The following is a 23,225-nucleotide window of genomic DNA, read 5'->3' on the forward strand; positions in this document are numbered from 1 at the left end:
ACAGTTTAGAAAGCAAAAAATAAAATAAAAAATAAGGAGCTGGAATCCTAACCTAACCCTGACCCTAATTTACTTGGACTTCAGTAAGGCATTCGATAAGGTAGACCATAACCTACTACTAGATAAAGTAGAAAAATGTGGATTAGACAGCATCACCACCAGATGGATTCGTAACTGGCTGACCAACTGCACTCAATGTGTAGTCCTCAATGGAACTGCATCTACATGGTGGGAAGTATGCAGTGGAGGACCCCAAGGCTCTGTTTTGGGCCCAGTGCTCTTCAACATCTTCATCAATGATTTGGATGAGGGAATAAATGGAGAACTCATCAAATGTGCAGATGAGACCAAGCTGGCAGGAATAGCCAACATTCCAGAAGATAGGCTTAAGATACAGAAGGATCTTGACAAACTTGAACAGTGGGCACTATCTAATAAAATGAAATTCAGTGGTGAAAGGAGTAAGGTTCTATATTTAGGCAAGAAAAACGAAATGCACAGGTACAGTATAGGTGGTACCTTGCTCAATAGTAGTAACTGTGAGAGGGATCTTGGAATCCTAGTGGACAACCATTTAAATATGAACCAGCAGTGTGCAGCAGCTTCCAGAAAAGCCAAAACTGTTCTAGGCTGCATAAACAGAGGGATAGAATCAAGATCACATGAAGTGTTAATACTACTTTATAATGCCTTGGTAAGGTTACACTTGGAATACTGCATTCAGTTTTGGTTGCCACGATGTAAAAAAGATATGGAGACTCTAGAAAGAGTGCAGAGAAGAGCAACAAAGATAATTAGGGGACTGGAGACTAAAGCATATGAAGAACGGTTGCAGGAACTGGGTATGTCTAGTTTAATGAAAAGAAGGACTAGAGGAGACGTGATAACAGTGTTCCAATATCTCAGGGATTGCCACAAAGAAGAAGGAGTCAAACTATTCTCCAAAGCACCTGAGGGTAGAAGAAGAAGCAATGGGTGGAAACCAATCAAGGAGAGAAGCAACATAGAACTGAGGAGAAATTTCCTGACAGCTAGAACAATTAATCACTGGAACAACTTGCCTCCAGAAGTTGTGAATGCCCAACACTGGAAGTCTTTAAGAAGATGTTGGATAGCCATTTGTCTGAACGGTATAGGGTTTCCTGCCTAGGCAGGGGGTTGGACTAGAAGACCTCCAATGTCTCTTCCAACTCTGCTATTGTATTATTGTATTATTGAACTGAATCCCAAAACTGGTGAAGATGATAGATAAATCAGGCTTTGAAGCTCATATGACAGACCAGCCCTAAGCTTCCCAAATGACACCCCCATACACTATATTCATCCTCAGAGATGAATTTAGTCAATATAGATTAATGGCTTCTTTCATCTCAGTTTGTTCTGCTTCACTGGAAGCAAATTGTCTCATTCAGGCAAGCTTTAAGGGCGGGGATGACACATTGAATCGTAGAAAGGATGACCTTGAGAGAGGAGGAGAGGTGGGAGAATGAGAAAGAATGGGAGATTTTAGATAAAAAGAAAAGGGAAATAGAAATAAGCATGCCCAGAAAATTAGAGATCCGAATGAAAGGAAAAGAAATCAAAATGGTGAAGGCAAGCAAAATGCATTGGGTGGGGGGAGACACAATCCAGTTGGAGAAGAGACAGGGAATAATGAAAAAGAAAAGAGGAAATTATTTGAAAAGATGAAAACAACAATAAGGAGAATGAATACAAAAGGAGTTGGAAGAAATCTGGGATAAGAACTGAAGACCAAAATAACAAAAAGAGGAAAGTATTTGCAGGAGAGAAAAGATGATGAGTCTTCAGAGATTAGATCAAAACTTCTCCATACAGGAAGTGTTTAAACAGAAGCATTTCTCAAATCCAAAAATCATTATCATCTCCCTATATCCCATGCATACCCACAAATATAACTTTGTTGGGTTCACCTCTGGAAAAAGGGCTTATTGAGGTTTTATGTGCCCCCTGCCTTAATAGGATATTCTGCCTAACAGCTTTGACTGAATCCATTTGAAACACTATATACACAAATTACATTTTGCTGAGATTCTTATGAATTTTCTCAAACTCAAGAACTCAATAAGGACTTGCACGTCTCAAGTCATTGACCAGATTCCATAGAATAAATGTAAATATAAATGTAAATGTGTATATATATGCAAATCCTTATGGAGTATGTGTGTGTATATATGTATGTGTGTGTGTGTGTGTGTTTTCGTAGATTTTCACGGGTACAGGTATGTAGATCTTGGCATATTCAGGTCTTTTCCCGTGTAAGATTGAGAGTATCTTGGTGAGGTTTTGAAATGCCACGGTGGTTATGAACACTTCTGACTACCAAACCAAATTAACCAACCTACTCCAAGACTCCACATACAAACCTGTAAACATGGACACCACCACCTACCTGGAAAAGACCACTAGATCCAAAATAAAAGCCTCCCCCATCAGCAAAGAAATCCAGCAAAGAATCATTCCCAGAGAGAAATCATAAACTCTATGGTCTCCCCAAGATACACAAAGAAGGAATTCCACTTAGACCCATAGTCAGCTCCATAGGCTCACCTCTACAAAATCTAGCCAAATTTCTTGCCAAACAACTACAGCCCTATGCAGATTCCATCACCTCACATGTAAAAAACTCTTTCCAGTTCATAGAGATCATAAAGAAACAAAACTTACAGCCCAGCAACCTACTCGTGAGCTTTGATGTCGTATCCCTCTTCACCCAAGTGCAAATCAAAGAAGCCTTGACAGCTATCCAAAACGAATATAACCCCCCCCCCAAACACATCCTTGATCTGACCAACCACTGCCTATCCAACACATACTTCATTTATAATGGACAAAAATACAAACAGATAGAAGGAGCACCCATGGGATCGCTCCTCTCACCTGTCATTGCCAACCTCTACATGGAAAACTTTGAAACCCAAGCTCTAGAAAAATCTGATCACAAACCCAAACTCTGGCTCAGATATGTAGACAACACTTTCATAATCTGCCACATGGGAAAGAACAACTGGACAACTTCCTTACACACCTCAACACCCCAAAATACAGTTCACCATGGAAACAGAAGTAAACAACCAACTTCCCTTCCTGGATGTCTTAGTCTACAGGAAATCTAATGGCTCCCTAGGACACACCATCTACCAGAAGAAAACACACACTAACCGTTAACTGCACACACTTTCCCACCATCTGGGCATCCCAGATCAACTCCGTAGCCAAGGCACACATCTCCAGAACAAAACGCTTAGCTGATGAACAACACCTAAAAACCGAACTACACACTCTCACTAACGTACTGACATCCAATGGATTCAAAAGAAATAAGATTACCAACCTAATCCAAAAAGAAACCCCCACTAAAATCCAGGACAGAGAACAAGAAAACAGAAAAGCCCTCCTCCCATACATAAAAGGCACCACAGACAGAATCAGCAAAATCCTCCACAAACACAACATCAAGACAGCATTCTGCACAAACCAAAAAATATCCACCATCCTAAGAAACCCCAAAGACAAAATTGAGTTAGAAAATCAAGGAGTATATGAAATCCCATGCACCACCTACCCCACCACATACATCGGACAAACCAACAGAAGAATAACTGAACGCATTGAAGAACACAAGAACACAATCAGAAAAGAGGAACCAACTTCTTCCCTGGTCCAACACCTTAAATCCACAGGACATAAAATTGACTTTAAAAAGACCAGAACTATTGACAAAGCTGAACATTTTAACAACAGAATAATCAGAGAAGCCATCGAGATAGAAAAACGCCCACACAGCATGAACAAACGAGATGATACCTCCCGCCTACCAGCCATTTGGAAACCCGCCCTTATTGACAAATGAGTCCCTAACATGAGGAATGACACCAGACCCACACTCACAAGAGCCACACAGGATGTCATCACCACACATCCACGCAGAAAGCAGACTAAAACCCACACTGATGATGAGGCACGACCAAGGACCAGAAGCCAGACCGCAACTGCACCATTAGCCACTTTAAACCCCTCCAATCCTTACATGAAACACAAACCCCCAACCAATCAGAATACACTTCCACCCAATCAGAACACAGCCAAGCTCCCACCCAATCATCTCAACCCTCCACTGGCAGTTAAAAGGAAGAAACAGCCGAGATCTCACATTGCTCCTGGAAGCACAAAGCACAAAGCCTGAAGATGACGAATGAGACTTTGTTGAAACGTCGCCAAGACACTTCCAATTTTACGCGGGAGAAAACCCGAATAACCAAAGACCTACATACTAACACCCAATCATCTCAACCCTCCACTGGCAGTTAAAAGGAAGAAACAGCCGAGATCTCACATTGCTCCTGGAAGCACAAAGCACAAAGCCTGAAGATGACGAATGAGACTTTGTTGAAACGTCGCCAAGACACTTCCAATTTTATGCGGGAGAAAACCCGAATAACCAAAGACCTATATATATATGTATGTATGTATGTATGTATGTATGTATGTATGTATGTATATATATATATATATATATATATATATATATATATATATATATATATATATATATATATATAAATTTAGAATTCACTTTTATTTATGCTGGCTGGGGAAATCTGGTCCACACAACTTAAAGTTACCAAAGTTGAAAAACAAAGTTGTTTTTTAATCAATTTAGATTTTTCCACTTGAAAAAAAGAGAGATTCTAACTTGCTAATGTGATATTAAAAACATTAGTCAACAGTGGCAACAACAACTGTCAAAACATTTGTTCAACCAATATCTCCTCAAGCTTTAAGGGGGAAAGCAATCTTGACTTGAGATACTGGGAATTATATCACTGTGTCTCTATATGTGACTGAACAAGATATCAACATGCACTGGGAACATATTTTCCTGTCAAGTCCTTATGACATGATCTTCAACTTACTTTCTGCTCATGTGTGAAACAAGCTTAAAATCCCTTTTTGATAAGTTAGTTTCCAGCCCCACTTCTTGTTTTAACACAATGCATGGATAATCTGAAGACTGTAACATTTATTAGGCTTTGCCATCCATTACTTTGCTAGGAATTCAGGAAACTGGTTAAAGGCTTGCAAAGAAACACAAGAGAGACAAGAAAGGGATTGACAATGGAGACAATATATTTCATGCTTGGCATAGATTTCCACCAATTCAAAAATTAGTGAAGAGCCCACCAGTGTGGAAAGGTGAGAGATATATGACTCAGCCCACCAACAAATATTCTTAGCTTCTCAGCTAAAGGTTTATTTCAAAATATTCATTTCAATTTTCACTGCTGCTTATTTGTCAAATATATCTGCCTTTACATATGTTGGATTCTAACTCCCATTCTCACCAGTAGGTTGGCTGTTCTAGCTCAGTATATCTGAATAATATCAAGTTGGAGAAAGCTAGCCTAATATTATCCTCCTTCTAATGTCATATTTACAGCTAAAAATAGGGGAAAGAGTCAAGGATAAAAGTTACATATAAGGGAAGCAGAAAAAGAGAGAGAAGAGCAAAGCGGCGAAAGAAAAACGCTACTGGTATTTAGCAGCAAAAGCACTTAAGGAAATCAATCCCTCAGCAGATTGGCAGCTAATGAAAAAATTCACATGAATCCTCAAAACTTTGCTCTTTATTATCCTCAAATTTCTGCCTTTTCTTTTTCTCCCAGCATCTTAGTTTGCATGGGTCATTCATAGTTGCATGTTAATTTCATATACTTTTGGTCAGAGAAATAGTACTTCTGCTGTGAAAGCTCATATCGAACTAGCATGATTTAGTTACACACACTGCTCACTCCCTTGGTCTATACAATGTTGCTGGGACCATTATAGCATTAAAAACTGAGTAATGTTAAACATAGTTCTTCTGATTGCAAGAAAACTTCTAAAAATCTCATCCCCGTCACTTTATAAACAAAAAATGCCCTTGATTTGATACCCAGTCTACGCATTCAATTAAGCAATCTGAGTTGTTTTGGTCCTATTCATTTCAAAATGCAAATTATTTTCCTGGATATTCCTCATATTTTTAAAAAATCTCAAGCACAAAGATGACTGGAACTTCAGGGGAAAAGCTAATTAGAATCCTCTTAACATGCTATTTTAGCAGGGACAATGTGTTTAACATGCTGTCATAGGATTATAATTGTGAGAAAGTATCTGAAATTCCTACCTATGATTTCTTGAAATAAATATAGATAGTCCTCAACTTACAACCACAATTGAGCCGAAAAGTTAGCTTGTTAAGTGAAACATTTGTTAAGTGAATTTTGCCCCATTTTACTACCTTTCTTGCCACAGCTGTTAAGTGAATCACTGCAGTTAAGTTAGTAACATGATTGTTAAGTGAATCTAACTTCCCCATTGACTTTGCTTGTCAGAAGGTCACAAAACGGGATCATGTGACCCCGGGACATAGGAACAGTCATAAATATGAACCGCTTGCCAAGCACCTGAATTTTGATCAAAGGATCATGGGAAGGCTGCAAAGGTCATAAGTTTGAAAAACAGTCATAAGTCACATTTTTCAGTGCCGTTGTAACTTGTAACGTTGTAACAATCATTAAAAACACTGTTGTAAGTTGAGGATTACCTGTAGATGGCATTTGTTTTGAGAGCCAGCTCAAGCTGCCTCAGGATTTCTAAATTCATATTTCAGATGTACATAATGCTTTCCTCTTTGTTACTTATTCTGGAAACATCACATTTTCTCCTGTACCACCTCCAGCCTGTGCTTTTGCCAGGACTTTCCTTTGGGCATTTCCCAAAATATTATATTTATCTGTTGTTCTACAGTGTCTCATTAAGATTATGGTTCAATTTTCTGCCTGTAACTTTATCTTGTTGTTATTTAATAGTACCTCATTAATTTTTAATCTGTGGCTTAGGAAAACATCAACAGCTAAAAAGAAAATCGGATCAAACATATCACAGCAGACCTAAAGCTCCATTCAATACAGGCAGATGATTCTCTTCTTGGCCAAATTAAATTATTCACCAACAGCACCTTCATTTTATGTGGATGGAGTTTTAGTTTTTTATTGCTTGTCCACTCCAGTCTTTAGTTTAGCATGTCAACATTTCATCTGTATTAGAAGAAAAGAATAGCTGTATCAGCAAAATGGTTACACCTCGTGCCAAATGGGCTTAAGACCTAAACCAGTATACTAAAGGTTACAGGGTTTTGGGAATGACAACTACATTCAATCTTGAAAGTAGGAACTTGTGAACATATTCACAAATACCGGTATATGGAAGCAGCATACAAAAAATTAAATTTAAATTCATTTAAATTAACAATACATTAAATGACTCTTCAGTGAAACTGGTTTAATACAAGGAATATATTTAATCCCCTTGCATTTAATAAATCATCCTTTCTGTCACATTACATTTTATAACTCATTGGTAATCTTCAACAGCAATAACATTTAAACCTCCAGTTGTTGATCTCCAATGTATATGTTAAATGTGTGGGCAAAAGAATGTCCTGAAGAATGCCACATACAGTGTAAATGTAATGGGCATTTAGGTGAATCAGCGCACAATTGAATAAAAATAAAACAATCTCATCAATAATTTCTACTAGGGACAGTTAAAAATTGGGTAATTTCACTGAATTCAAACAAACTGTTTCCTTCTTTCATAGGACAGTATCTGTTCAAGATTTTGTTTTATGGAATGCTGGACATCAGAGCAAAAAGTCCAGTGAAATTCATGTCAAGTGAATGTGTGATTCATCACGCAGAACTCATTTCTTCCATTTACTGATTATGAATACAGAGTTTCCGAGAAACATTTTGGGCTTTCCAATTATAATTCTCAAAAGATAGCAAACTTGCATAGGACAGGAGGACTTACCCGTTATTCTTAATGGGACTCAGTTTTCATCCCTCCACTGTAATGTAGCCTCTTTAACCATCCTTCCACTGGGTATTTGTTTCACTTAAGAATATTTCATGATCTCCATCAGGAGTTGAGGTCAATTTAAGGATGTCTTTATGTTTCATGCACAGCAGTGCCAGTAAATAGCACTTGCAAACACACACAGAGTTATCCATCCAGTAGGTTAATCTAGCCCTTGCTCAGCAGAGCTCCCCAACCCCCCCCCCCAATATGCCATACATTTAACTGTACAGGCGATTTTGATTTTTCAGACATTTGACTGTGAACATCTGCAAGGAAAGCAGAGATTAAAGGATTTTGTAGAGAGAACAGTCTTTGCCTCCTTGATAATAATACTTTGGAGATCACCGGGTGATTAAAATAATCACCATCTAGCATGAACCCACAATACTAAAATAACAATTTAATATCTATATTTTAAGAACCCAGAAGACAACAGTTCTTAACCTTGCATATTGTTCAATTTCCCCAGAGAGAACCTTAGATCAAATTGTGCTTAGAAATTTGGAGAAAGGATCACAAAGAAGCCTGATTCATTCTCCTGTTTAAAAATGAATTTCTATAGACACTAAAGCAATACTTAGTTTTACAATGCTCATTGAGGAAATTGTAAATCCTCAGCAGAATGTCCCAGGAGGAACTGTTATATTTATTATGCATTAGTCAGGATCATGACATCAAACACTGTACTAAAAATGGCAATGAGATGAGTTTTCTAAAAGGCTTGAAAGGAAAAAAACTGGAAGCAGGAAAACCTAAGAAATGTTTTTACTTTTACAGTATCTGGGATTCTCTCTGCCATGCTGATGCCTCCTCCTTATTTCTCACTGGAATTCTATGGCTAGAATTTTAATGGTATGCTTTATATGGATATTTTTTTTTTGGTAGGAAGATGATGAAACATCAAGCAAGCTACACAGCAGGTAAATCTCCATCACAATTATATTTTTGATAAATGAAAAAAAAAACAGATACACAAAATAGATCTTGACAAAGGAAGGATTGGACATGGTCAGAGCAAATGATAAATTAGATATGAGAAACATTGGGCAGAATACAAAGCTTCCTTCTATCCAATGTCTCTAAGGTCCCTTCCAGCTGTGCTCATGCAAATTCAAGCTGTATTCTGCATCCCTATAGAATGCCAGGATGCTTGAAACTTTTTTTTTTGCAATCTGAACTTATTAACTTCAAGCTCAACTGCAGAATGGATCATTTTCTATTAGAAGAAGCTTATCTCTTCCTGCTTCCCATTTCCTCAGGGTTCATTTCCTGAAAGTCAAAGTGAAATTGTGCCTTGCCCTCCACCCCTACTTTGCTGCTCCTCTACACAGTGGCCAGATTTGTTTTTGCTGCTTTTTTCCTTTGACACAAAATAAACATAATGGTGCAGGAGTGAGAGGTTAGCTAGAGCACCAAATTTGATAGTCTCCTGTAGGCCAGCTGGAAGGACAGCCAGTATGTTCAGGAAAATAATTCAACAGCATGGAATGGACTCTTGTAGGATGGTATTGTAATATTTTTGATTGAGTATAATTTTGGAGGTTTTGGAGAGATGAAAATTGGAACTGTGTGGCATTGCCTCGACAATCAATAAAAAGGAAGAATGAGGCCTAATACCATTAACTTTGCTTAGTGAAGTCTTGAATAAACACTTATGATTTAACTACAACAAGGTGACTCTGCATATGAACTGGAACTTAGTAAAATAGGATACACATTTGCAATCTATCTCTATAAATAATTAGATTTTAGTTCGTGGACAGTGTCCATTAGAATGAGCTATACCTATATCTAAATCCTTAATTGCCTCCACTATATACCCAAAGTGGATGATAGTTTTCCATCGAATAATAAAATAAGCACATTAATTAACAGGTTGAATCCAATAAATTACAAGGTAGTGACAATATTTAAAGAACTCTGGGGATTGCATCCAAGGGCAGCCTATGGCCCTGGGACTTAATTTGTGCACTTGTGGTATGGATGGTTAGTGATAGCAAACAGCTGTTTGCTAATACAGTGTTATTCACATGACTGGAGAACATAAGCAAAATAATTTGCTTCCTGTTCCAAGGATCTGACTATAAGAAATATGATGCAACAAATAGGGAATGGAAAGCCCAAGAGGGCAATTAATGGCTATGAGCCACCTCATATAAACCTTGAATGGGGTTCGAGGTAAGCCTTCATCTCACCAATGCAAACTTACAGGTGAATTAAAAAATGGAAAATCCAGTTTTAGCATCATTTGTGAAATACTATATATCCTCAATCCTTCTCTGTATCTAACCTGCATGCAAATCTTTTTTCCAACATAGTAAAGCCAAAAAGCTCTGTTTGGCTGAGTGACCTGTTCTAAAACAGCCTTTTTCATAACCCATTTCTCCTGTGTTGACTGAGAATTGTGAGAATCAAAATCCAAATCTACTGAAGGGAACCAAGCTGATGAATATTGACCTAGAAGTAGTTGATCAATAGTCTTGTTTCACAGAGTTTTATTCCTCCCTGAAAAGCAAACTGCTTTTGAACCCTGCCTCGCTCCCGAAAGGCAAAAGACTAGTGATAATGAAGAACATCTTTCAGGATCTTCAGCTTGAACCTAAACTAGCGAAAACCTATATGACACCAGTCCAGCTTTCCTCAATCCCCTCCAGAAGACCTGGGATTACAATTCCCAAAATGCAGAATCTTCAGCTAAGTCAAATAAGATTCCTGAACAATATGTAGGAATGGAAACAGCAGAACCTCAATTACTTCAAAATGCAGTGGCTGAAAATCTGATGGGATATGTAGGTGGGAGCATATTATCTGTATGCCACATCAGCTATATAATTTGCTTTTCAGTTGTATTACATCTCATTTCAGGATGTTAAGTTTGGCATTTGTGAGCTTAAAACAGTATAGCATCAGAACATAGGAGTCATATTTCCCTACATGAACTTGCCAGAACAATTCTAAATCAGGATCCCCATTTTCTAGAGTCATCTAACCAGCATTGCGCTGAAAGAACAGTAATGGGAGACTTTTTATCCACTTTTCGTGATGGCTGGATGATGATAAAAGACACCAAGAGAAAAGATTAGTAGGGAAGCCCCCTACTAATGAACCATCTGCTTCATAGTACTTTGCTATTGTAAGTACAATAGATATGAAGCATCCTCCATGAATTCCATCAGATGGATGTACTTCCTGAGGCAGATAACATGATTTCATCACTAGTGATTTTATAATACCTGTCATTATTAACCATCACTGTGGCAATATAAAGCACATTGCCATTATAGTTGGTGGTGCAGTGGTTAGAATGCTACTTCTGCTGACTGCTAGCTGACTGCAGTTCAGTTCTCACTAGCTCAAGGTTGACTCAGCCTTCCATTCTTCCAACCAAGGTGAGTAAAATGAGGACCCAGATTGTTGGGGGGCAATATGCTGACTCTGTAAACTGCTTAGAGGGCTATAAAGCACTGTGAAGCAATATATGGCAAGTCTAAGTGCTATTGTTATTGCTATAGTATCATTATCTTGGCAGCAGGTTAACAGAAGACTTAACTGCATTAAATTTGGATCATTTTGGATACTAGCAACAAATGATACTATCTGTTCTTTGCCATTTCCCCAAGACATTGGCTTTATCTCATACCCAGCTCATGACTCAGAGAGCTTATGCCATCCTTAATCGTACCAATGTTTTTCCTCCTTAAGTCAACAGCATCCAAGGGCACTTGCAAGATGTGTACAATTTGTTACACTTTGCTACTTCTTGCTCTTGGAGCAGAACACTGCTTCCTCGGCATTTTAGAGTGGGGTACATAAACCCCTTTTATCTGGGTCCTGGGCTGCTTGCTGGTTACAATTCTGCTGTTGTCTCCCTAACATGCTAGTTACGGTAGTGCTGTGCTGGTGAGAGAAATCCAAAATGCAGTGTGAGAAGTCAGAAGTCTGATCTTTTATCCTTTGTTTAGTTTTATTCAACACAGGTTTTGATAGAATGGTTTTTTTTTGGAAAAGGGATACAGGAAGGATCCTAGAAATTATATAGAGAGCTGTTTGAGTGGGTTATATAGCACTAGCAATAGCACTTAGACTTATATACTGCTTCATAATGCTTTACAGCCCTCCCTAAGTGGTTTACAGAGTCAGCATATTTCCCCCCCAACAATCTGGGTCCTCATTTTACCAACCTCGGAAGGATGGAAGGCTGAGTTGACCTGGTGAGATTTGATCTGCCAAACTGCTGGCAGCCGGTGATCAGCAGAAGTAGCCTGCAGTACTGCACTCTAACCACTGTCCCACCACAGCTCATGCCATAATTTCACAGTTATGGCCACCATTTTGACTTTTTTGACTATGGCCCTTGGACACTGCAGTATGAGTGTATGAAGTGCTGCAACCAGGCATGTTCTTTTCCAAGATAGTTTTCCCAGCTGTTGATACATAAAGAGGAGGAGAGCAGGGACAACGGAATCCACCAATTGCTTCCCTTATCGTACTCCAAAAGTCAGCACCATCGAAGTGGTGAGTCAAAACTGAAACAGTATTGGAAAGAAAGGAGTCAGAAAGGAGCAGGTAGAGCTTTAGGTCATCGTAAGATGAACACAGAACAACTCAGCAGTGGGGAAATGCAGTAGCTAAAGGTGGGGGAAGGTTGGGTAGATTCTACTGTTTCATTTTGTATTGCCCATTTTTTTAAATGTTCAGATAGAAAGATGAGTAAAAATCCTCAGGATATACTGTACCAGATGAAACAACCATAATTCCCACCCTAGAAACCATACAACTATTCATCATTTTAGCCATCATCTATCCACAGCAGGATGAAAGCCTCTTCCGCATCTTTCCAACCCATACGGTCCTGAGCTTTCTTTGGCCAATTGGCCCCCGCAATACTTGCTAATGTCGTGGATTCATCTTGTTTTAGGTCTCTTTTTATCAAGTGGGATCCATTCTATGAATGCCTTGCTCCACTTGCCATCAGTTCTTCTTGCTATGTGACCATCCCATTTCCATTTCAATTCTTTTACTATCTTGATGATATCGTATACTTTTGTTTGTTCTCTAATCCGTGCCCAGCTCTTTCTATCTTGCCTTGTAATGCTGAGCATATATTTTTCCAATATATTTTCCACTCTTAGCTTTTGTATCGATTGTGAGGTTAGTGTCCATGTTTCACATATGTTAGAGCAGGTAGTGCACAACTGATCAAAAACTTTTCTCTTCGGGCATAGGGAGAGGTCACTCTTGAAAATTACGCTTAGCTTGCCAAATACCTGCCAACCACATTTAACATGCCCGTTCAATTTCCTTCATTGTATCACCTTCCATTGAGATCCGTTTGGCCAAGGTATATATAGTGGTCTACATAGAAGATATATGTAGTTGTCTACAAATACTACATAGTCATTAAGTCTATGTAATTATGCAATCGAGGCTTGATATTTGGCAGTTCAAATCCCACCAGACTCAAGGTTGACTCAGCCTTCCATCCTTCCGAGGTGGGTAAAATGAGGACCCAAAATTGTTGGGGACCATATGCTGACTCTGTAAAACCACTTAAGAGAGAGCTGTAAAGCACTGTAAAGCTGTAAAGTCTAAGCTGCTATTGCTATTTCAACTCTCGGCTAAGGGCAAGACTTTAAATGGCTTCATACTCCTGAAGTGGAGCAAAAGTTAGAATTAATGTTATTAGAGGTCCAACAGATCCCAAGCATCTTTTGAATGGCGTCACCTGTCCGACCGTTTAGATCCATCCTTTCGTTTTTCTCGATTCCCCTCCACCTCCCGAGTTTCCCACCCGGAGTTTTTCCCGAGTAAGAGCGCTACTTGGGAGGAACTGCTGGGAAGCACCAAGGACTTTCCATTTCCCTCCCCAGCGACTCAGCGAGATCTGCCGATCGCAGGGAGTCCGGGAAAGGACTAGTTAAAGACTTGCCTCCCTTCATTGGCTCGAGAGCGCCCATCGAACTCTACGAAACCCGAACGTTCTCGGAGACAGCGGCTGTTGACTGGTCGGCCCGCCCGCCCGTCCCGCCCTTAAGCCCCCGCCTCACCAATATCATTTTTTATCAAAACAACAACAAGAGACAATTGGCGCGAATGCAGCCAGGCTCTTTTCCCCCCCCGAAGGAGGCTCTTCCTGGCAGAGCAAGCCAGCCGAAGACCGCCCGCGGACCCACTCCCTTCGGCCCTGACGAGAACACCCTTCAGAACGGAGGTCGGGACTTGGCGCCACTTGCCGGCTTCTAGCAGGGAGGAGAAGGGAGGGTCCAAGAACGCAGCCAGGGAGCCGTTTCGGCAGCCTTTCCCCCCCGATTCCACCGGGAAGCCACCCTTTCGGACCGGAGTCCCTGGGCTGCAGTTTGGAGTAGCTTCCAAGCGCCAAAGTGCCGGCGGTGCGTCTGTGCGAGTGTGTGTGTGTGTGTATTGGGGCTCGCTCTCTAGGACTGTTGTGGCCATCCTCCTCCTCCTCCCTTGACAGGCTGTGGGTGGGTGTGAGCGTGCTAGGAGCTAGTGTGCAAGACCATCGCACTCCCAGGACGCGCGCACATGCGCGCGCAGCCCTCCTGCCCGCCTTTCCTGCTTCCAGTCAACCAGCCTGGATTAACCTTTCCGGCTCCCGCCGTGTCTTTGCTCTGCTGACCGCTCCGCAACCTCCGGAAGTCTGTTCTGCGCTGTCGAGCGTCTGTCTCCCCACCAGCCATCCCTCCAAAGCCCCGCCAGCCCTCTGGCCGCGCGGGAGACCACTCGGCAGCCTCCCGCTCTCATCCTCGCCGGAGAGAACTGGCAGCGGCTCCGGACTCCTCCTTCAGAATCCGGAGCTGCCCCCTTCGGCTTCCTCGGCAGCCCGGCCCGCTTCTTCCTTTCCGCGACGGCAGGAGGCCGCATGAGGAGCCAGCGCTGCGGGAACCGACCCGCCGGGATGGGCTGAGCGGCGGAAGGAGAGGAGCCTCGTTCGCCGGTGAGTGAATGAGCGGTTGGCGCTGCCGCTTGGGGGACTATTGGTGCAATGCAACACCGCGTGGCAGGCTGCAGGGCTTGGCCGAGCACAGGCTGAGGAGGGGAGGAGCGGACGTCAAAGCGGTGAGCCGGGCTTGACTTGTCCATGAGAGGCACCTTTTCCCCAGCGGGGCTGGAGGAAGCGGGCGACGACGGCTTGGTCTTCGCCGTTCTCCGGATCGCACTTGGCAGCAGGTGGATCCTGCCGGTCCTGCTCGGGTGATGAGCACAGCGGGTCCTCTGCCTCGTTCCCGCCCTCGGCTTAGTGTTGCGGCAAACCCCGGACTTTGCCAGCGCCGGTCCCAGTGCCCTCGTTGCTACCTCCATGGTTCCTGCCCCTCCATCTTCTCTTCTCCAGAAACGGGACCCTGACTCTGCCTCCCTGCGTCTTACAATGTGGTTTCAGGATGCTCCGGTGTCCCGTCAATGTCTTGCTCTGAGCTTTAAAGCATCTTGGCTGCTGGTGCTATTGAGTTTGGGCACTGGACGGCAAGGGGGGTTGGCGCTGAATTGCCCCAAGAGCTGTGTCTGTGCCAGCAACATCATCAGCTGCTCCAAAGCGGACCTGAAAGTCTTCCCTCATCACCTTCCTCATTACTCCGTTGTCCTGGACTTTAGCCACAATCAGCTGACCCACCTGCGAGCAGAGTGGACTCCTTTCGAGCTCTCTCATCTCCATTCCTTGTTCCTCAGCCACAATGGCCTTTACTTCATCTCCACTGAGGCCTTCAGCAATGTCCCCCACCTGAAATACTTGGACCTCTCCTCCAACGCCATTGATACACTAGGAGAGAACATCTTCAGTAAACTGATTGAACTGGAGGTGCTTCTCCTATTTAGCAACAAGATCACCAAGATTGACCGCACAGCTTTTGATGATATGGCCAACCTCCAGAAACTGTACCTTAGCCATAATGAGATCTCCCGCTTTCCCCTGGAGCTGGTAAAAAATGGAGAGGCCAAGCTTCCTGAACTGGCACTGCTGGACCTTTCTTCCAACAAGATCAAGAACCTGCATGTGGATGAGGTCAAGGAGATCCCAGCCTGGATGAAGAATGGGCTCTATGTTCACAGCAATCCTCTCAGCTGCCAATGTGACCTTTACAACCTCTTCACCCACTGGCAGAAACGGCAACTAAGCTCCGCTGTGGACTTTGAGGAAGAGCTCCAATGCTTGGATCAGACCAAGAATAAAAACATCACGATTTCCAGCTTGTATGATCCAGAGGGCATGAACTGCAGTACCTTCAAGGAGGAAGTCCTAGAGTTCCACCGTGGGGACAAGGCAACCATCAATTGTGATACCAGGCAACGAGGAGTGACAGTTAAGGAATGGGTGACACCCCGATATGAGCATGTTCAACAGGAGGATGATAATGACACCATTACTCTGCTGCCAAATGGAAGCCTTCTGATAAGTAATATCAGCACAGATGATATGGGTCTGTATACCTGTTATGCAGTAAGCCAGGTGTTCAATGAGACCCTTTATGTACAAGTCATAGTCCATAACTATACCCTTCACGGAGCCCCAGACATGTTTAATACAGCCTACACCACACTAGTGGGCTGTATCCTGAGTGTCATTCTTGTGCTTATCTATCTTTACCTGACTCCATGCCGTTGCTGGTGCCGCAGCAATGAGAAGCAGGCTAACCAACAAGAGGACAGTATCAACTCTTCAGTGCTCAGCACCACTCCGAATCACAACGCTGAAGTGACTGGGGACAAGGAAGGATTAAATCGGAACACAGTGCCAAGCAGAGCACAAGGCCAGAATGGCAAATGCAAACCCACCAACTCCCCCAAACATGCACCCAAAGGAGTCCAGAAGGTAGAGAGAAAATTGTCAGATCCAGAGTCAGTCAGCTCAGTCTTCTCTGACACTCCCATTGTGGGACCCTCACCAAATGAAGGCGGGAGAGGAAGTAGTAGGGACAAAGCAGGGACTGAATTAGTTGGACTGCTGTGATCATTCAGGCTATGAAAGGAAAGAACAGGAACAGATTCACATCTTTATCATCAAGTCAGGCACTATTCTATAATCTGTCACAGTCTGTAACAGCATTCCTGTTTGGTTCCCTTCTTCTTGTGTCCAGTATTGAAAATCTGATGTCTCAACTTACTCTCCAGCAGTTTCTGAGCCTTCTGTATTTTTTTGTTTGTTTGTTTGTTTTTGGAATGTGATCTTTTGGTTCCCCTGCATTGGAAGTTTGCAAACATCCCACTGAGAAAACAGACAAAACATGAATAGTCAAGAGTACTAACTAGGTTTTCTGCATCCTGCTACTGCATTTGTATTCCCCATTCTTAGGGGATTTTGCTCCCAATATCCATGACATTGATTTCATGAAAATGATTTCATGAAAATATGAAATTCAGATCAGGTTTATTCACCTATTGCAGCCAGAATGTTGTGTGTCATTTTATAATAGGGCCATAAGCCTTCAGAAGTATCTGCTCCTTCCTCAGAGGGATAAAATGAGCTTAGAAATCATATTTTAGCTATCTCTCATGCAAATTAAATTAAATCATATTATCCACCATAGTTCCAGCTATAGTGGTAGTCCCAAGTAGCAAAGACAGTGTGAAAAATAACTTTTTAAATGCCTACGTAGGTTTTTTGTTGTGATTAACTATTGCTAAAACATTTTTTAAAGCAGCAAATGAACATTTATACTATACCAGATTTCTCAGGATATAACTCAAAATATTTTCTAGCAAGTAAGCCTGTTTTGCATGTTGTGCAAATGAAAAAAGATGGGGGAAATGGATTTATCACAGTGAAAGTGAGTATGATGCTCTCTCTTCCTTTCTCCCATCAAGAGCTTAGTGAAAAGGAGTTAAATCCAAAGATTTTAGACTTCAGAGCATCAAACTACAAGAAAGAACCAACAGCCTTGGGAACTGGTAAGCTGGAATTCTGCACCCCTATCTTGCTTTCTCTAAAATGCAGCAACAACAAGAACACTATATGGCTGGATGGAGATCTGATGCCTTTCCCTTTCAGCTTGGCAGCTTAATAGTCAGATTCTAATTACAAATTATAGTCAAATTATAGTCAAACATCTCCACATCCTTTCAGAACTTCGGCAAGATAGGAGCCTATGGCAAGCTACATAGCTCCAGGACTATTTGATGCTTCATCATCTTCAACCAAGTTTTTCTCATGTTTCTTTAGGAGGCAGACATGTTCCAGATGTTCGGGGTAAAAGGGAATTTTATGAGCCATTCTATTTTAGCGGGAACCATGCAACACAGCCTTTGTAATGTGTCGATAGGATCAATTCTAGATGGAGAGGTTTTGCTGGAAGCTACTTATATGGACTTCAAACATCCTCCTAAAACTAACAGCATTGAGCCTGACACTTATCTAATTGTTCGATTATTTTTTTAAAATGTCTTTCCCCATATGTTTAAATTGGCTTTTCCTCCCAAAGGATGGTATATAGAAACAACAAATAGATTATTTTCACAATATTGTGATACTTCAGTCCACATTCTCTTTATGGGGTGAAATCATCCAAAGCTAAGGATGAATCTTGCTCCTAATAAAAAAATTTATCAGGTTCCCCTCCCCCCCAAAACCCCTGAATGTTGCCTATCCTGGCCAGTTCAGAGTTCTCCCTTTACTATAGGTAGACTTGAGAAGCATATGGGGTCATAAGAAGGAATTCATTAAAAGAACATTCCTTGACATACTGCAAAGCTTTTCATTTACTCTGGATTCATAATCCATTGCTAGTTACAAATTATTGGTTGCTTCTGGATAGAGAAGGACAGAAGAATAGAATAGGTGTATATATGACACAATAAGCCATAGAGTGTTTTGCACAAAGCTGTGAACAGCTCCAGTTACCGCTCTTAACGACCGAACAGCCATAGCAAGTGTGATCATATCACCAAGGCTCTGCCATCAGTTTAATGAGAACTAATCTAAACTAATCTGTTGGAATTCAAAGTGATCTTTAAACCAGAGAAGCTAATCCCCTCACTTTATCTAGTTAGAAATATCTCTTAAGTCACACTTAGCTCCTGGTGATTCCATAGATATGTCCATTCATTTTTTGACAACAGTATAAAAATGGTTTCCGTTGTTTTTGCCACAATGTTTTTTTTAATTCCCATCTAACTTAAGGATCCAGGAGTTCCTAGTAATCTGCCATCCAAGCACTAACTAGGTCCAGTTGTATTTTCAAGATAAATCAAGGTTTGCTAAGTGCTGACATCTGCTAAAACTTTCAACATTCTGGGACTGTCCAAATGTGTCTTAGTTTATTAGGAGGAATGAAGCCTCAAAATAGATAGGCCATCAGAAAAACATATCTGCAAACTCACAAAAGAGTTGGGTTAGGAAAGGATGATTACAGGGGAAAAAAATAGAGCACGTGAATGAAAATAATTACATGGGTAATAGTGAGCAAAGAGAATATTTAGCAATAATGAATTAGAAATGACATTTTTTTTGTAAATCTGTTCATGTGGAATCTTGGCAATTTTCATGTTCAGGACTTCCTCTCCTCTAGACCTTGCAGTAGGCTAATTTCCTAGAAGATTAGAAGTTACTTAAAAGCAAGATAAGAACAGATTAAAGACGAGTGCTTTGGAAGGAAGGAAGAAGGAAGAAGAACCTTGCATTAGAATGTTATAGATTATATTTTTTCATGTTATGACTTAATTTAATTTGTTGTAATGCATCTCATTCAGAAGGAATTCAGAAATAGGAGAACTTCCTGGTTACCTAATTGTCATATATATGGAGAAAGATATGTTAAGATAAAATTAAAATACAGAAATATATAATAGAGGAGCACAGCTTAATATCAGTGTAATAACCCTGGCACAAATATTTACACTGGATGCATCAGTACCAATTCTATCACATTCAAAATATGTGTTATCCTATTTGATGGAAGCTACCTGTCTGAAATTAGCCCCAGTTGGCTATTAAATATTCTCTACTTTGCCTGGCCTCCGGGATTTTTTTAAAATCACAAGACAAAGATTTTCTCAGTCCTGGTATCTCAGCTCCATAAACTAGAAATACCAGGGACTGGATTAGGGGCTTTATGTTCCTAAACAGCAGTTCAGCTTCCAATTTTGGTTGAATATTACAGAATGAAGGCAGAATGAAAACTTGGATTAAAGTGAGAAAGTAAACAGCCAATAGATATTTCATGATGCATATGTGTGCAAGTATAAATTTGCGGGTGGCCACACTTTTAATCCCAGCTCCAGCTTTCAATATTTGCTAGAAAAACTTAGTACTTAGGCTCAACTATCATTTATAACTATTTTTTAGGAAAATATAAATCAACTGATAGGGTTTTCTTGCATGAAAATTTTGATTTAGCAAAATTAAAATAGCTATATACACCCTTACTATTGTTGGAGTAAGCCCTCTTCATGTCTTCCTGGTAAGCTCGATCCACCAAAGAGATCACAAAAAGTACTTTAGGAAACAAAACATTCCTTTAATGTTCTCCTTAAGATGAGCACGATCCTCCCAGTGGTGAATTTTATCCTGCACAGAGAAATTCATCAGGCTGTGAGGCGGAAAGATTTAGACACAAACATATGTAATGTGGAAAGTATTTTAAGTAAAATGACCAGTAGAACGTGATCTTAAAAGTTGGAGCTCATTACTGTACTTTCCTAGAGCCTCTTGGTTCAAGCATCACTTGTTATCACTAGCAGTAAATAAACAAAAGGAAGTAGGTCATCTTCACACCTCATAACCTTGGTTATGATAGCAGTATATAGAAAATGATACTTCCTCCTATCTCCCATGTGATTAATCTTGTTCTGATGTTGATTCCTATACCGTTAACTCTAACCTGGAGGTAATACTTAGTAATCCCTACCTAGTATTTGTAATCGTAATGTATCAAAGATACTGACTCCAAATAAAATTAGCTCTACATTATTTAAATTTTCTCACACTAACCAGAAAATGATTCAGAACCAAAGAGTGGAAACAGCTTTCCTCTTATTATGTCCAACTCCTATTTTACCTCCTTGGTTACGACAATGAACATAGCTGGTTTAGAAGAGAAAGCTGACCCACAGATGGATAAAACATCACACTGATAATTACTAAGTAGCTTTTTACAGTACTCTGCCTGTATGGGTAGGAAAAGAATTCACCTACAAGATTTTCCTGCGTAAACTATTGGGCTAAAGGAAGGGTTCACCCACATTTCAAGTAGTGTCAGAACTTTTTGTCTTATCAACTCTCCTGCTTTTACCTGTTGTCTATGTGCAATCTAAATGCAATTTGTCTCTATATTACAGTGACAGAAAAGGATACTCCCCTTCAGCACTTTGTTTGATACCCAAAGGAACATATATATTTATTGGAATTACAGATCTGTTATGGCTGGGGGCATCAGGGGTTACTTTTTAATAGCAGTAAATGTTTGGTGCTAACTGCAAAGATCCATTTCTCTCTTGGCTGAACTTTCTAGCCTGCTGAAGGAGAGAGTAGCTAGATTTGTACATCACGCTAAGCCAGTAATGTAGTTGCCCTTGTTTTGGTTTAGCATATTGTATAAATTCAGCCACTGCTTTATAAACCATGGGTTTGGGCTCAGAAAGCCAGCCACTATGGTTTATTTAGTAAGTGATGGTTAAACAAACCAAGATGTGTAGCATGATCTGTGAACTTATGTTAACACATTATCTCCAAATCCATAATCTGTCATATGCTCCTACAAGCAAACAAAAAATAAACAGTCTTTACCCATTTAGTTTGACCTTCTTGCTTGCTCAGTAGTGGTTATTATCTTTAAGAGTCTGCTAAATCATAGCAATGTTAAGCTTTTCCAGATTTATGTTATTTATACCTCCACTTCGAAATCCTTTGTTTTATTTGCTACTTGTTCTTTCATTTGTGCCATCAGAAAACAATATTTGATAAAAATTGAAGAATGAACTTCAAAGATAAATGTCTTTTTCTGAGGTTAATTGTGCATAGAACCTGCTCTGAATTGTTGATGAGGTCAAAGCAGGGATAACAAGTCAATTGATCTAACAGACTGCACAGAACTACTTAATTTTCATTTTAAAAGAAAACCAGTGGATGAACTTTCCCTTTTTGATATAAGTCAAGACTTCTCCATCACAAATGTTGAAGAGAGCTGCGAGCATGACTTAGCAAAATGAAGGGTGTGTTTGGGGCTCAGAATTTGGAAAAAAAAAAACCATTCCAAATGGAAATCTCTTAAAAATTGCACATCCTAAAACAAGTCTTAAGACAGAGATTCCCAGTCTTGACAAATTTAAGATGTGGACTTCAACTTCCAGAATTTCCCAGCCAACCATGTTGACTGGAGAGTTCTGGGACTTTAAGTCCACATATCTTAAAGTTGCTAATTTTGGGAAAGCCTGATTTAAGAGAAAGTGCAGATAAAATTTGTGCCAGTGTCTGAGAAAGGGGTATTGCCTCTATTGAACAATAGGATTAGATCATCACAGATAGCTAACAAAGCAAAATTACTAGTTGCTTATAGTCTTATCATGGTCTTATCTCCTATTTTGTGACTGGCAGGTCAAACAAAAGTGTTCTAAGTTTGCCAGGCAACAATAAAAATCCCATAAAGAAGATGGATTGGATTTCCCTGTTAGGTAGTTTGTACCTTCTAATGTAGAAATATGTGAAAATAAATCTTATTTTGCTAATAGGCACCCTGGGACCTTCTGCATTTTCATGCCCAACATGATTAGTTGCAAATTGAATATGTTCACTATTATATCAAAAGCCTAACTTAATAAGGGATGTAAGGCTTGGTCACCTATTTTCAGAGATATTTCACACCAATTCATAATGTAGCTTGTAATTGCAACCTATAATGTTTGATTTTTTTAAAAAAAAACAGACTATTAAAAAGATTGCAGATTTGGTTTGACTAATTTCCTAAATTGATGGTAAAATTATGTAAAGCAGTCAAAATTCACCACCTATTAGAACTAAAATGACATTTACTACAGTAGATATATACTTGGATACAATGGATTTAAATCTCGTGCAACAATACCAGGTGGATTACAATACTTAGTTTGGGTTTAGAATGTTGCATGAATCTGTTACATGGAGCAAACCTTGCTCTGTGTGACAGAACACATATTCATTCAATATGCATGCTAATGGTTCAGTTCACAACTTCTCTAGATAGGAATTTCTGAACTTGGAATGACTTCTGCTTCAGGTCTGTGAGAACTACTACCAGTAGACCAGAAACGTAATTGGTAAAGCAACTCTATTACACTAACATTCCCCACATAAAGAGATATATGTTCAACCAGTGCTG

General features: G+C 40.3%; 1 protein-coding gene across 1 annotated transcript; it reads left to right on the forward strand.

Annotated features, from left to right (window-relative positions):
- The first annotated feature begins 14,007 nt into the window (after window positions 1-14,007).
- AMIGO1 (adhesion molecule with Ig like domain 1) lies at window positions 14,008-22,076 on the forward strand. Its single transcript, XM_032219054.1, has one exon. It carries the CDS (start codon window positions 15,242-15,244, stop codon window positions 16,886-16,888), a length of 1,647 nt encoding a protein of 548 aa, XP_032074945.1. The 5' UTR covers window positions 14,008-15,241; the 3' UTR covers window positions 16,889-22,076.
- Window positions 22,077-23,225: the final 1,149 nt, after the last annotated feature.

This window comes from Thamnophis elegans, chromosome 5, assembly GCF_009769535.1.
Source record: "Thamnophis elegans isolate rThaEle1 chromosome 5, rThaEle1.pri, whole genome shotgun sequence".
In the NCBI taxonomy this organism is placed as follows: Eukaryota; Metazoa; Chordata; class Lepidosauria; order Squamata; family Colubridae; genus Thamnophis; species Thamnophis elegans.

What these genes read in the sequence shown, in the direction of transcription:
- AMIGO1 (XM_032219054.1), top strand. Translation starts at nt 15,242, where the DNA reads ATGGTTCCTGCCCCTCCATCTTCTCTTCTCCAGAAACGGGACCCTGAC.